Genomic DNA, 15,968 nt, shown 5'->3' on the forward strand with positions numbered 1-15,968 from the left:
ATACCAAAATGTAAACAACAGGAAAACAATATAATGAAACATTCCAGCCCTCAAAAAGAAATCCTCACAAGAGCATGTTTAAATTTGTTTTAAACGCACTCCTTTACAAAATTAATTTTATTCCTCCACATGCAGAACAAGGTGATCTAACCAAGGATCTGCACTGGAGCTGCTACGGAGCTACAGAATCCTCTCAGAGTGAATTGGAATTGTTTATGAAGCATATAATTCAGGAAACTGCATGTAGATCTCATACCTTTCTAAAGGTACAAGACTTAGAAAAATTAACTCTGAGGCACTATTGAACCCTGCTTATATTGTGGCTCAGTTCGATATAGTTTTAAGAAACAAGCGGGAGGGAAGAGAGGAAATAAATCTAAAATGTGTCTAACTTTTCCTCTTTAAATTACAATGATTTGATTTTCAGTTTAAAACATTCTAAACTTAATGAAATCTATGAGAGACAAACCATTTGAAAGATCACAGATGAAAAGTATACAACTACTTTCATATTTATTTCATGAAACCATGAAATATGTCTACAGACGTCATCAAGTTTTTAGATTCATGTACGTAATAAAGAAAGGGGTCTGACAAACTTATACAGTCAAGAATTGCTTAAACATTTTATACCAAAATGTGAATTTGAAAGTGCTATGGTTATAAAATGAAGATTCACATTTGGAATAGATAAAATCTAGACTTTTCCCATGTTTCATAATCAAGTCCTATCTTGAAAAACTACAAAAAATTAATTAAATGACACATTTTAGAATTTATTTCAATTTAATTCTTCGAGATTTCAAAGAATTTTTTCCACTTATTACCATCTAACCCCAAACTCATGCCTATTTAAAAAAAAAGACCATTGATAAGAAAGCATTTTTTGCATAAACTGATTAATTGTAATTGAATTTATAGTTTCTCACAGGAAAACAGTGCATGTATTTTATGACATACATGGAGAAGTGCAAAAAAGATGGGTTTATCTTACAAATTAATTAATATCTGAGGTTTGTTTCAGTTTGATTTAACAGCAAGGTAAGTTTTATCTGAAATTAAACTGTAATGCAGTAAACTCCCTAATATATACACAGTTCAAACTACTTCATAACACTTTCTCCACTATTGAAGGAAGGGGTGGCAGGGGGAAAGCAACACTTACCAGATTTATGCTGCCAGTAGGAGATCCATTAAAGGATTCTGGGAGTAGTAAGGAAAGGAGAATGGAAAAAACAAGTTAGATTTTTTTCTAAAGCCAGGCCACACAAATGATTAAAAAAACCTGCAAAGACAAAACATTATTGAAAATTGGACAACTCTCTTATTGCACAAGTGTTGTGTGTGGTATCTAAGCACTTAGAGCTTCCAATAAAAAAATATAAAGGAAAATGTGTACAAGTACATATAGCTATATGAAACAAATCCTCCAGAGAGAATTTTTTTTTTATTTTAAGCTCTTATCATCATATTAAATTGCTTTTTTAAGACGTTAGCTTAACAGTTAAAAAGGTATCAGTCAGCTTTGTACTTCAGTTAATGAGAACTTGCTGACTTCTTGGGACTAACTACAGGGACATAAAAGTTTGGAATGATGAAATATTTACTAGCTTTGTCAGAAAACAGATTTAAAAAACTTTCTTCAGTCTGAATATTAAAATGTTCCTCTATTAACTAATTTTGCAAATGAAAAATATTTATGCAATTTTATTCAATAGAATTGTTTTCAGCTAGCCATCTTACCCAAAAGCATTTATAAGAAAAGAAAGAAAACAACAACAACAAAAACAAGACTCAGGAGTGCAGAAGCAGAGAGGGACAAAAGGACAGGTTACTATAATTACCTGAACTCTCATATGAGGTATACAACAGCTTCATACAGGTAATAATTTAACTTAACAGAGGAATACTAAATAATTTGTTCAAAAAGAACACAGGTATGTCCTTATTCACCATGTATACTATGGCAGCATGGTATACATAGCTTTGTACTACTTCAGAAGGCATAATAGCTTTTAAGAGAATTCAATAGATTGAGGACACCTGTTCAGGTCCCTGGAAAGATCTGGTTTCTTCCACATACTAGAATTAAAACATCTCAAAACCAGCATGGAAGTGAAATTAAAACAAGACAAAATATAACAGAAAAACAAACAAAAATTCTTAAGGAAGATATTACACACACGGTGTATAGTAAATTCCTGTACACCCCCTCAAAAACAAAGATAACAAAAAAAGCACAGAAATAACTCTCCTCTTCCCTCTCCACAGCAGCATACAAAGGATGAGCCACACCAGCATTCACAAAGTTAAATGACGCAACTAGTTCTGTTACTTCCACCTTACGAAGACAAAAAATAGCTACAAATAGCAAACTGAGTTGTACATGCTGCACTTAGGTTTGCTAGCAGCAAACCAAAAACTGGCAAACACCAAATTCCAGCAGTAAATTCCAAATACCATCCGGCATCCTCTGAATTCCTTTTTAATACCTTCCACATGAAGTTTGCTTAAATCTGTAAGACTTCAGAATCCTTCGATATTCTGTCTCTAGAGAAAACACGAATTGCATGCTTATGCTCCTTAACTGACAAATAAGGGATAGACTTACTTTTATTCCTATTTGCTTTAAGAATACATTAATATTTTATTCTATTTAGGCAGTTTTTAGTGGAAGGACTGCATCCAATATTTGTTAAAGATTTTGTTAAATATACACATTCAGGTAAATATATACCTGGGAATGACCTGACCTATATCTGACCCAGATAAAACTATGCAAAGATTCTCAGAAGATTGAAAATTGTTAAATGAACAAATTAAGAGTTATGGAACAGAACTAGCACATGAAAATATTTGTAGCATTATATTCACAAAAATTGGCCAATAACTACAGAGGCAAAAAACACCAAACAAAAAAGAACAAGATATAATAGTTAGGCAGAAGAATTTGAGAATATGATAATGAACACGAGGATGGCAAAAATGTCATTAAATACTGTGTATACTAATTTAGGTTTTGCAGAGACATTGAAGATAGCTACATCAGTAGGACCATTTCAAAACTAAAACAATGTGACGGAGCAACTAAATTTAATATTGAGAGAAACAAAAGATGATCAAAACAGACCTTTACAATTTAATTCTTATGATTTTTCAGACATTAACAAAGTATACCACTAGGTGGTAGTAAAGCACACAATCTTCCTTCCATTTTTAGTTTTTTAAATTCTTAGGCATACCTTTCAGTTTATTCAAAAATGTACATTAAGGTGTTCAAGGAAAAAAAAATGTATTCGTGAGTAGAACGGGAGCCATGCTAAGATCACTCTCTAGGCACTACATTCCTGAGAAGAATTCAAAGGAAGGTAAACTATAAAAAGAAAATCAGAAGATATTTCAAGGAATACAATAGGAAACACGGGGAAAACGTATAAAATGAACATTCCAGAAGCAAAGGCTTCCTAGTTCTACATACGATCAAGAAACAACATCTTAGAGTTGTAAGCTCAATTCATCACTTAAAGAAAAAAGTTCCCAGCTTTGCAGTTTTCCAAAGGGCTTTAAAAACCTACATATTTTACATACTTTTAGGTTCTATTTTTTAGATGATGAATAGTTATGTGTTAAAACAACCCAGCAAGTGGAAGCACCTCAGTATTCTGAAAAGAAATGCAAGTGACAGAGTCACACAGTTGCTAAAACTTATTAGGGAAAAAAGCATTTGATTTTCAAAACACTTTATTAAAAAAAAAAAAAAAAAAAAAAAAAAAAAAAAAAAGAAAAAGAAAAGAAGAAAAGAAAGCACAAACAGGAAAACAGGATACACTAATACTAAAAATCAGAGATACTGTAAGAGCTTTGTTTTCTCAGAAAGGATATGTACAATTTCATTATTTTCATATTAAGGCAGAAAAAAGAATGGTCAAAAAAAAGAAAGAAAAACCCACCACTCTTACAAATAAGGAGCTCACCTCCTTCACCATCATCTGATCCTCTGAAACTAGGATCCTTCAGCATATCCAGCTCAGCTAACATACGCACATACAATACATTCTGCTTGAATGAAGGGTAGAATCTTTCATCTCGCAGCATCAAGTCATATACCTTATTGAAATAAAAGAAATACTAACCTTAGGAATATTCATCAACTTTTTCATTAATCATATAAGTCTCCATAAATTCTATTTGATCAACATATATCAGTGGGTTCTATTCCTTATATATGGGTTTTCTTTAAATCCTACTTCATGTGAAATTTCAATGCAGGCTTAGTCTTAACACAATTAGTTCTCACTACACTTCCATTAAAAGTATAATAGAATCTCAGAAAATAACATTCTTATCAGAGAGAGTATATGTGGATAGCACAGAAAGTAGCATACTAAGTATAAATATTTCCTTCCTCTCCTCTTACCCCGATTGCACTATATTTAGCTATTACCATTTTACAAAGCTTATTGCTCAGAGTCCTCCTTTGTTGATGAACTATAGATTTGCACACACTTAGGGAGGGAGGTGAGAAGGAGGAAAAGAAGGAAGGAAAGATCACAGACTGTACCACATTTCTGAAAATTTCCAGTTCAGTCATTACAGTCAAATCCTACAGTAAAAAGATTTAGCGACATCACCACAAAAAGGTGTCTATACAGCGGCTCACTGCTTTCCTGCTATACTGCTATCACCTTTTTTCCAGTGTCATCGCGTCCAGTCCTACAGCTATCTACTTACCAGTTACACAAACGAGGTTTATCACAAAGGCAACTGGCAATTTATGTACATAAGGATTTTAAAAGGCAGAATATATATTGTGCGACTTTTTAAGTCCCTAGAAAATTGACTTAAGAAAATAGATCTTCACTGATTCCTACAAAGTACTGTTAAAAAAATACACACACATACACATGCACAGACACATATGAACAGACAAATATTTATATGTAGTAGAAACTACTACATGTATGTTTTGGATATTCATGTTAACTTAATAGTGAGAATTTTTAACAGAACATTTTGTACAAAGAAATACAGTACTGTCATCTGATAAGAATGGAAAAATTTTTCATGCAAGTCTGAGGAAGTCAATTTCTATTATAACACATGAGAATTTTATGCTGTCTTCAGTATAAAGAAACCACATGCAAGGCCCTCGTAACCTCTTTTGTGCAACATATATTTTACAAGGTGTTTTCATTAGGCCTAAATGTGTGCCTCAAGTACAACAGTGATTTTAAGTTTTACGGCTTGTATCCCTAACTTTCAACTTAAATGAGAACATTAAGTTAGTGACCTAAATTTTTTAAAAAATCTGTTAGACTGGATAAGTAATTTGCTGATGGAATATTAATCATTCACTCATTCATATTTAAATACTTATATTAAAGTGACAAAAAATCTATGTGTGCAAGTACCAAAATTACAGTTATCTTTGTTACATACTGCTTCTGAGCGCCACACTGTGTAAACTTGCAGAAATACACTGAAATGGAATAGTCAAAAATCTGAGTTTTGTTAAGTTTATTTTGAAGAGACAACACTTGGTATTTTTCATATGAGCTTAGTATTTATGTTACCGTATTAACTCCTTGGTGGAGATACAATATTGAATTTGTTAATAGGCCTACAATCAGCTTTCAAAAAGACAGCTCAAAATGGATTAATATCGTACCACTTAGCTGCTATTCTACACTGGCACATTTTCTTAGATTGGTGCATAAAACAAACAAATAAATAAAATAACTCCACAATTTTAGTTTTGCTTCATGACTAATTTCATACTGGATGCTACTCTTTCCACCTGTTGCTTTTAAAATCACATGCTACTTATGACTGAGCAGAAGTTAGCAATTTAGAATATGATTTTATAAAATAAAAAAAATGGTAAAATAGATTTGAGAATTCAGATATGTGAGTTCCCTCCTCCTGTCTAACGGCTGCAGTGAAGTTTGATAGTCTTAACAATTCCTCAGAAATACAGGATGAATAGAGTATACCTTTCTCTGAATGTCATCAAAGATTTCGGGTGTTGGATCCTCATGGTTCAGTGTTTCTGCCAGTTTTGCTACTAAGTTGTCATCAATATTAACTCTCGGAGATGCCTGCCATAGAGATCTAAATCAACTTTTGCAGCATAAAAATAAAAAGCTTCTATTTTCCACAAATAAAATCCAATACATAATTCCATAATTCTGCAAGTAAACTCAGTTTCTTCTTGATAGGTATTTCTAGTTCCAGAACTGTCTAGAATACACAGAGAAGCCAGAAAAAAAATGCAATGAGATGCAAAGAGTATGTGTTCAAATTCAGAAATTTCAGGATTAAATACTAAGAATTGCCTTAATAACATTATGCTCATTAGCTTGAGTATCCAAGCAAGATTTACTCAGGCCTGAGAACAAGCTGGTTTTTTTTTCACAAATAATAAGGTCTAGACTCAGAAATGAAGAAGTTGATTAGAAAGTAAATGGATGAGGTCCAAAAGCATCTGAGGAATGACTAATCTGGACAAGTTGACTATGAGCCAGCAATGTGCCCTTGTGGCCAAGAAAACCAATGGTCTTCTGGGGTGCATTGGGAAGACTGTTGCTGGCGGGTCGAGGGAGGTGATCTTGCCCCTCTACTCAGCCCTGGGGAGGCCTCCTCTCGAGTACTGTGTCCAGTTCTGGGCTCCCCAGTACGAGAGAGACATGGAGATGCTGGAGAGAGTCCAGTGTAGGGCTACGGGATGATCAGAGGGCTGGAGCATCTACCCTACGAGGAATGGCTGCGAGAGCTGGGCCTCTTCAGCCTGGGGAAGAGAAGACTGAGGGGGGATCTTATCAACGTGTACAAGTACCTGAAGGGAGGGCGTCAAGGGGACAGGACAAACTCTTTTCAGTAGTGCCATGTGAAAGGACAAAAAGCAATGGGCACAAACTGAACCACAGGCAGTTCCGCCTGACCATGAGGGGGAATTTCTTCCCTGTGAGAGTGACGGAGCCCTGGAACAGGTTGCCCAGAGAGGTTGTGGAGTCTCCTTCTCTGGAGATATTCAAAATCTGCCTGGATGCAACCCCATCTAACATACTCGAGGTGACCCTTCTCAAGCAGGGAAGTTGGACTAGATGATCTCCTCAGGTCCCTTCCAACATCAACTATTCTGTGATTCTTTAATCAATTATCAATTCTGTCAAGTTCTGCAGAAACTACCAGGAACAGTATCACAACATTTTTTTTATGTAGATGCTATTACAGCTACCAAAAGGGACAGCATACTAACCAGCTGTCAGATTCTCAGTCATCCTTTGGTATGACAAATTTCAAACTACCGCCTTGTTAGGCATTCTTTTAGACAGGCCCAAGTTCACACCCCTTCTCAATTTTCTGTACCAGACACAGGAGTCAGCTCTGAACCACACTCAATGCAGCCTGCTCAAGCTATAAACTCAGCCTCTCAGCTGTGCTTAGTCAGCTTTATAATAGCTCTAGGATTAGGTGTTTTCTGACTTTGAGCTTGCTAGTTTTCAGTCAGCTGAAAATCCAGCAGAGCAAGCTTCAGACAGTCTAAAGGAGACTGTGTCAACATACTATTCAGGTGAAAAACCAAAGTGAAGGAAACAATGCAGAAAGAGAAACATTACAACACACTTGAAGAATAATTTGTTGAAGGAAGCTTTTGTGTGAGTTGAGAATTGTTTTTTATACATACACAGATTCAGAACACAAGTTGACAGATGTTTTCTTTCACTGAAATACAAACTCCATTATTACAAGACTACTGAAAATATTGAAGTTTAGTACGACAAAGAACACCTAACAGGGTGATGCTTTAGCAATTTAGACACACAGTTGTAGATGCACCGGAAGTTATTTCATCTGAAAACTCAGCTTTAATCCAGTTTTACACAAACAGTGCTTTGCATTTTGTAGCAAACTTTTGTTCTCAACCAGGTGGGGGGAGGAGGAGAGAGAAAGGAAGGGAAGAGAGAAAGGAGAACACAGAGGGAAGTAATTCCTTATTTTGTTTTCACATTTTCTTAAGTTTTGCCTTTATAAATAGAAAATCAACTTTTGAAGAATGTATCTAGTACATTTGATTAGGACAGTCATTGGCAACACAAGTCTTTTTTTTAAAGAAACAGCTAAAACAAATTACTTTCTCAGTGCTTGGTGTAAGGGGGCAGGAGACATGCAGGTAACAGCTTAAATGACGATTCATGAACAAGCTGAGCTACATCATGTACATTTCGTATTAACATGGCCATAACTAACAGACAACTAGTTGTAGAAAGAGTAAATTTTAAATAACTCAGAAATAAGTTATTCCTACCTTCTCTGATAAATATTGCTCATAAACTCCAACTGCTGCTGCTCTTAATAGACCTTTGGTTTGATTAGTCTGATGCTTTCCGTCTTTTTGCCGGCTCTGCAATACCTCCAGCTGCTGCTGTGCTGTAACCCTGTATCCTTCCACTGTCATCCAGAAAAACAGATGTGCTTGGCCACCAGTCTGCTGCATGTAATCTACAAAAAGTAAAAACACACAACTATAATTGTTAGTGCACATCTTAGAATAAGAATTCTCTGAGATTATAATTAAATACAGAACTCCAGGATCTGACTACATATTGAAAATTGACTAGAACAGTTGTAATCTAGACTCAAAAATAATCAAGTACTATATACATATTGCTGATAACTGGTAAACAAAATTTGGAGCACAGTTTAGAACAATGCAGTTAATCTTAAAACGCACATGTCAAAACCGAATCATAGTCATTGTTGTGTGGATACAGGCTTGAGCAGCATGATATGAGTTGACAGGAAGTTCAAATTGGAATGCTAACAAATCACGTGCAGCTACTGCATTAAAAAGACTATCAGCAGCAATAAAACTGTTCAGTATTTTCAGTAATGATTATCAACAGCATGATTCATTTACAGGAAAGAATAACGCATTAGGAAATACTAAATATAAATTACCTGATCTATAATCCCTCTATCAATCTGCTGATAACATGATAAAACTAAAATGGTACATAGATTTAATTATGTAATTTAGGTTCTCAATTAAGGAACCTTTGGTAGCTCTGTAATCTTCAATACTTAAATCTAACATCTGCAGTCCTGGCTTCTACTAGGCCAGCAAAAGTAAAGCTAACAACAATGGTGATTAAGTTTCGGAGTCATTCAATTATGAAACTCTAAGCAATTCTTGCAATGATTCTGTTCTGAACACAAACTTGTTAACTGACAAAGAAATTCCAAAAGCTTGTGTCAAGTTTGCTTCAATACTCATCCCTCTGTTAATACTAATCTTGCAGAAGTATATGATGTTCTGAGCAGCTAATTGTGGACTCTTATGTAAAAAAAGTTTTAGTTCCCTCCGGCAAGGAGCTTATACATATTTAGCTCTCAACAGATACTTACGTTTAGCAATTTCAAGTATACACTCTTGTGGGTTACCTTATGCTTTACAAAAACAAACAAACAGCAAATAAGATAAATTAACACATACCCATAAAAAATTGTAGTGCAACATTGTCTACCAGAATATGGTCCAGAGGGACTGTGCAAAGTTTTCCAAAGTTTGCTGCCAGTTTCACAGTATCTATTTCCTGTAAAAAGGTGTGTTCAAAGGGTTTAAGTTACCTTTTAAAAAATTTTACTTAAGTAGTCATAAAAACACACCATAGATAATAAAACAGCTTAACTATTTTCATCGTCACTACTGGTGAAAACCAAGATTGCAAAGCTATCTTCTCATAACTATGTCTTCAGCATGGATTATTTCTTCCATCTAGAATGCTGGCTTTTAATACTGCCTTTTTTGTAGTGCTATACCTGTCAAATTAAAGCCAAATCTCCCATAAATGGTGACAGTAGCATGAAAATGAATTAATGAGATGAATTAATTTCATAATTTGATGGGGTGTAGGTCACAACTTGAATTCATCAGTACAACATTGTTGAACTAACACACACACACACACAAATTGGGTTCTTAAATTTAACATCCAGTTTGCCTTAGACTTTCGCGAACACATTTCATAAAATACAAGTCTGCAAGGCATTGTAAAATACTGGAAATAACCAGCACATGGTACCTTTATCAACAAGAAAAGAGAACTCTGCCAAGAAGTGAACTTGAGGTATGAAAGGTACACACAGTAACAGCAAAGTAAGAACTGAATCTACATGTAGAAACACAAAGATACTTCATTCATCAGCTACAGAACATTTCAACATTTCAAATGCAATAGTAAGAATAATTTAAAATGTATTGACATATCTAAACTATTAAAGCTAGAAACCAAAAGATAAAATCTCTAAACACATGAATGTTATATGATTATTTTTTCCATAGTAAAACTGCAAATACAAAAGAGTAACTTCAATTGTATAATGTATCCAGTTAACCTGCATACTTCAAGTTGTTTCCAACTGCATTAGTTAAAAAGTTAGAATTACTAAGTCACTTGCAACTTCACTCTTTCACAGCTGTAATCACTCTAAAATACTTACTTTTCCTGACTGCAACCTCTGTATTCTTGAATCACATACTTTAACAACATATAATAAACTGTTTATTTGATTTTTTATAGTGTTGATATCTGAAAGGAAAAACAAGAGGATTAAAAAAGACAGAGTAGCAAGTAAACTCTTGTCCTGAAATACTCTAGAAACATCAAACAACTAAGAAGTGCAAAAGAATGAATAGGATATAATCAATCTCGCAGTAAAGTTTAAATATTCTATCGATTAAGTGAATATGAAGAAATACTTTTCTTTTTCACCTCTTGATTTCTACTGCTATCTGTCCAGTCCTTAACAAAAAGTATTGAAATTTAGGATCACCATTCCAGCAAGTTTCAATTTAGTGGAAGTATAACTTTATCTAGCCAACGAGTCTATACAAGAAAAATGACAAGTACTAGGTAAGTGCTACACATACAAAAAAAAAAGATAATAAAACAAAATCTGTCTTTTAAACACAAAAAAGGTCCAAATTTGAACTCTGCAAAAATCATTTCTTTTAAATAACAAAATATTTTATACTATGTTGTATAAAAGAGTTTATATTTTGTTGGAATGTTCTTCAAAGATCACGCTGGTAAACACTCAATTTTTTTGTAAAATGATACAGTACTAACCATCTCCTGCTGTATCTAGAGATCGAAGATATTGCAGTTCTTCACTTGCTTTATCTTTCACGGCTTCCAACTCGCCTATATTGTCACTTAATTTAATAATATTCATAAAGGCCTCATAGTTACAGTTGGAATCACGAATCTGAAACATACAGACAGTTTACCATGTGAATAATGCAAAACACGTAAAAGCACTTAAGATTATTTTCATGAAACGACATAGCTTTGCAAAGTGGTCTTTTGAGAACGTAGTTCAAAATTTAGCTTTGATATTCACACCTTAACGTGAACAATTTATGCAAGGATTTAACCTCCCAAATTTTCATTTTTTAAATACATCTAAACAAATTCACTTTCCAAAATTTCCAATTCAACAGAATTAAAGAGATCAGACTATGACACCCCCAGAATATTTATACCTTTCATGTAAATCCAAACTAAGCGCAGATATTAAACATTCATAAATATTAATACTGATGTATTATACAAGTTCCTATGGTCTTCATCAGATCATTGCAAAAAATTGTAATGCACAAAATATTTTACTAGTATGTATATTTATACGAAAACTTCAAGCAAAATAAGTAAAACTAAAGGATCTATTCCATTAAGTCCGTTTTCATGCTCAGAGTTCCCAAATTCATTGAAAAGACGCATGTTTTTACAGTAAATGACTTTCCCCAAGAAAGTCACATTTTGCTTCATGAAGTCTGTAAAAGAAATCTTGATGCTTCAAAACCTTCCTTTTGGGGTTATTTGTATATTATAAAACTAGACAAATTTTGAAAGAAGTGCAAAATTTTCAGAATTCCAAAAGAAAAATGAAACAGGACATCTGCAAGCCATCTGTATGTGTAGCCTCCAGTTCTGAGGGTCAATGGAGTCATTCCCTCCATCAGAGCAGTTCTAGCTTGCCAGACACAAACTGTCTGTCCCTAAGCTACAGCCACCACTGCCATATGATGCTTTCTTGCACTAAATACTGTAATCTTGAATCTCAAGTACTTATTTCCCTTTTCTTCCACAACAAGCTTTAGGAGATGATTATCTGGATGATAATCCTGATAATCTGGAAAAACTGGATGATTATCCAGAGACCTAACTGCTTTTTCTCAATTCAAAGAATAAGGCTCTTAATAAAATTATAGAATATTTTTAGTTGGAAGTGAGCTCTGGAGGACATCTAGTCCAATTTCCTGCTCAAAACACTGCTAAATTAAAATCTTTCCACTAAATAGTGTAGAAAATTGAATCCTGGGATTCTGCTTCACTTTTTCCAAGGTAAAAATAGTAAAGATTAAAAAAAAAAATCACCCACAAACTGGACACTATTATTCAGAAATTAAGACTTGTAGGAAGAACTGCTTTCCCCACAAACAAAAAAAAGCTTAGTTTTTAAACAGCTAGACCTATCAGTCCCACCCATAAAGTTGACCAATATGTCCCATGATAAAATGTGGTTTTGCAGTTGCTTAGGACAAAAATTTTACATGCTGTGCCTTTATCTCAAGTTTTCTTCCTGTTTTTTTAGTTTGTTTTATGATGCTTCAACCCTAAGAAACAAAAGTATGGGAAAAGTCTGAAATTTTCCTTAAGCTAAACATTAACAACCTTTTCTTCCATTATTTTCTCTATAAATTACCACAACTAAGAAGTACTCTTCCTTCCTTATTTACATGAATCTGGACAAAATTTGTACAGTATATGCTTGCTAAAAGTTGTTCTTGAGGTATGCTCTGCACTGAACATACTCTAGCCCTAAGTCCCTATAACAGGCTGTGTCAATTCTTGGAAAACACATGGAGGAAGGGAAATCTTATTGTAGATCTTAACCTAGAAAACACAGAAGAAGGAGGCAACCAGCTCAGACAGTAAGAAAAAAAAAGACAGACAAAGCCAGACTCATGAAGAACAGTGAGCAGTCTTGACTACTGAAACTGAGAGGAATAAAACCTAAAACTGAAGCAAACTACTCTTTGAAAAGATCTGCCAAGGCAACAAGAGTCAAAGCAACTGGAGTAGTTGGGCAAAAATTTGGAAGTTCTGGTAAAGGAGGCTGAGGAAGGCTTGTACAAAGTCCAGAAGTGTTTAAATAGATGGATGATAAACATTTAGATAGAAGAATAGTAAGTGGAATTAAAATGAAAACTTTAGTGAAGAATGAGATAAAGGTAGCCTTAAAAAAATACATAAAGATAAGTTAGAAAAAATTGGGAAGAAGAATCAAGCTTGGTAGAAGAAATGGACCAAGAAAGATGAAGTATTTGTGTAGCCAAAAAAATTATGCTATTGTTTTCTGTTTTTAAAAATACTACTATAAAGGTACCTGGAAAAACATGTCATCCCCATGTTCAAAGCCCATCAACTTCCTAGTGCTACTATCCATCTCCTCAGTTAAGTAGGCAAAAAACAGTAAGACCACTGGAAAGGTTTCAGCTTGGCTAAGGTTCCCTGCAAGTCTACATATCTCTAGTGTAAGGGATTTTAAATATATAGAATTATTAAAAAAAAAAAAAAAAAAAAAAAAAAACCCTACCATGTAACCATAACCTAATGGAAAAAAATAGTATAACTTCTGAAATCCTAATTCAGATATCTTTGTAAATAACCTTAAACTATTTCAATATATATTATTTTTCCGCACAATTGCTGTCCTAGTATTGGCACACAATGAACCTGCTTTAGGTACTCAAAGGGATCTGTATTAGTGAAGAGGAGTATCTTCAGAAGTCTGCCCTGCTATTGAGATCACTGCAAACTGTGCTGTGAATGCAACACAGGGATTATGGGAAGGCTGGCAGCTTTGCAGCATGTGCACACAGCTCCAAAGGGCTGAATTCTGATGCTGCCTTTACCATTCAAAGCTAAACTCACTGCACCCACATCTTTCATAAATGCTGACTTATATATGCCAATACTACCCCTTGTCTGCAGAAGTGCATTGGTATGAGTTGCAAGCTGAACAGAGAAGAATGGATGCTTTCGATCAACTTTAACGATAAACCTTAATTGCTTTTTAAATGGAGGAAAACCTATGATCTCCATTTTAAAAAGTAACAGTAGTAATAGTAGAAACTTTAAACACCTAAAAATGTGTCTCTCTCTGAAATTCAGAAGTTTTATCTCCTAATTTTATATTTAAGTTTTATATTTACTACCAGTGAATTAGTATCAAACTTTGGCACATCCAGAAACATTGAATTAAACTTCTTGTTTTCAGGAAGTATATTTTCTGGTTTGAATTTGATTTCATGCCAAAGGGTCCCATAAGAGTCAGAATTTATTTCAGTCAGCTCTACTTCTGACCTTGATTTCTGCAACAATCTTAATTTCACAAAACTTCTATTAAATTTTTGAAATCCTTTATTTTTTCTTTTCTCTCTCTCTCAGCACATTTACCTTCTCATCTCAGAAAAGAATTATGAAAATTAATATTTGAGACATCATTGTCATAACAAAAAGCTTTATAAAAACTTCAGAAATCTATCTTTGGATGCATCTGGGGGCAGTGCTCAGTAAATAAAGAATGAGGCCAAGTTACAAATAAAGAAGATGCGTAGGAGGAAAAGGGAAACGAAAACTGAAAAGCTGGGTCCGTACGAGCAGAGTTTAGGTTCCTGTAGAAAAACAGTGTGAAAATATTTATGTAAAATAAGGCCAGCTGGAGTGGAGGGCATATTGCAAACATAAACCTGTATTTTATTTTGCACTTAAGAATTTTTGACTCTGAAATTCCAAGGTATTTTCAGCATAGTTCTTGAATGTATAATATCAGAGTGTGAAACATATGAGGAAAAGTAGAAAGAACTTGACTCAAGCTGTTTCGGGTTTTTTTTTTTTTTCGCCTCTCCCCATAACCTAGAAGGGCTAATAAACTATAATAACAAGTTTTAATTTTCACTGCAAATTAGACAATACCATTAACTGTAAATGTTCTATTTATGTTAATTTTACCATATGACTTTAAAGCAGATTTTTTCCAACTGCATTTAAAGAAATATTAAGTAAAGACTTTGTTTCCTCCTATTCAATTAGGTTATTAAGGGTTATCATATATATCCCTAAAAAACAATATTCCTTCAGCAAAAAGTCTCTCTTGTCATTCTGGAAGCTTTTTAAGCTTTACAGTAAACGGTGTCAGGGGGGAGGGGTCAAGAAAAACCTCTAGGTTATCACCATACTTGTTGAAGAGCTACAGTAAAAGCCAAAGAACTCATCTTTACACTTTTAGTCATTTATTTGCCAAAGAACTGTAACAATATACAGTACAGATAATAAAGATAATATTTTTTTTTAAATTATGAACAGCAGTCATGAGTTTACTATTTCATCAATATTACATTGGTAAAATTTTTACTAAACTCTACCTACCATGATTACAGAGAACACAAGTAAAATGAATTCTGGAAATATCAAAACATTATAAATCTTACCATCCATATGACATACTGATTAATATAATCAGGATCACTGAGCTGGTTTATTAATGGAAGAAGAATTCCTCGCGAGAGGATTTCCTAAAAAATAAAATACAGTAAAGCTATCATATATTTCTATATTTATTCATAAAGCTAACAGAACTACAAGAATTCAAAAAAATCACCACAGAGGTTGAAAAAAAATTCTAAATACGTAATTACAGATATCATTCAATGGTCACTAGCATACTCCCTTCCAGTGAACATTAAAGGATGCTAATACCTCAGGAAAAAGTTTTATCAACCTATGTTAACATTGTCAGCAATAAAAGAAACTTCAGAGACATTTTACATGAATCTTTCTGCGCTAACACATACTTTTCAAGATTACACTGCATTAAAAATAATCTAATATTAAATT

The 15,968-nt window shown here is 33.8% G+C and overlaps 1 protein-coding gene across 5 annotated transcripts in view; it reads right to left on the reverse strand.

Moving 5' to 3' along the window:
- The window catches only part of SNX13 (sorting nexin 13), a 77,804-nt gene that overhangs the window by 22,858 nt on the left and 38,978 nt on the right, over nucleotides 1-15,968 (reverse strand). For 4 of the 5 annotated variants that reach the window (XM_062569198.1, XM_062569196.1, XM_062569195.1 and 1 more), the window contains 8 exons: nucleotides 15,563-15,646; nucleotides 11,133-11,271; nucleotides 10,504-10,592; nucleotides 9,497-9,596; nucleotides 8,309-8,502; nucleotides 5,994-6,098; nucleotides 3,975-4,107; nucleotides 1,166-1,203 (listed from right to left, as the gene is read on the reverse strand). In XM_062569198.1, the coding sequence (XP_062425182.1) occupies nucleotides 1,166-1,203; nucleotides 3,975-4,107; nucleotides 5,994-6,098; nucleotides 8,309-8,502; nucleotides 9,497-9,596; nucleotides 10,504-10,592; nucleotides 11,133-11,271; nucleotides 15,563-15,646 (882 nt within the window). The remainder of the gene's footprint in view (nucleotides 1-1,165; nucleotides 1,204-3,974; nucleotides 4,108-5,993; nucleotides 6,099-8,308; nucleotides 8,503-9,496; nucleotides 9,597-10,503; nucleotides 10,593-11,132; nucleotides 11,272-15,562; nucleotides 15,647-15,968) is intronic. The other variant, XM_062569199.1, reaches the window with a different exon arrangement.

The sequence above is a fragment of the Rhea pennata genome, chromosome 2 (assembly GCF_028389875.1).
Source record: "Rhea pennata isolate bPtePen1 chromosome 2, bPtePen1.pri, whole genome shotgun sequence".
Lineage (NCBI taxonomy): Eukaryota > Metazoa > Chordata > Aves > Rheiformes > Rheidae > Rhea > Rhea pennata.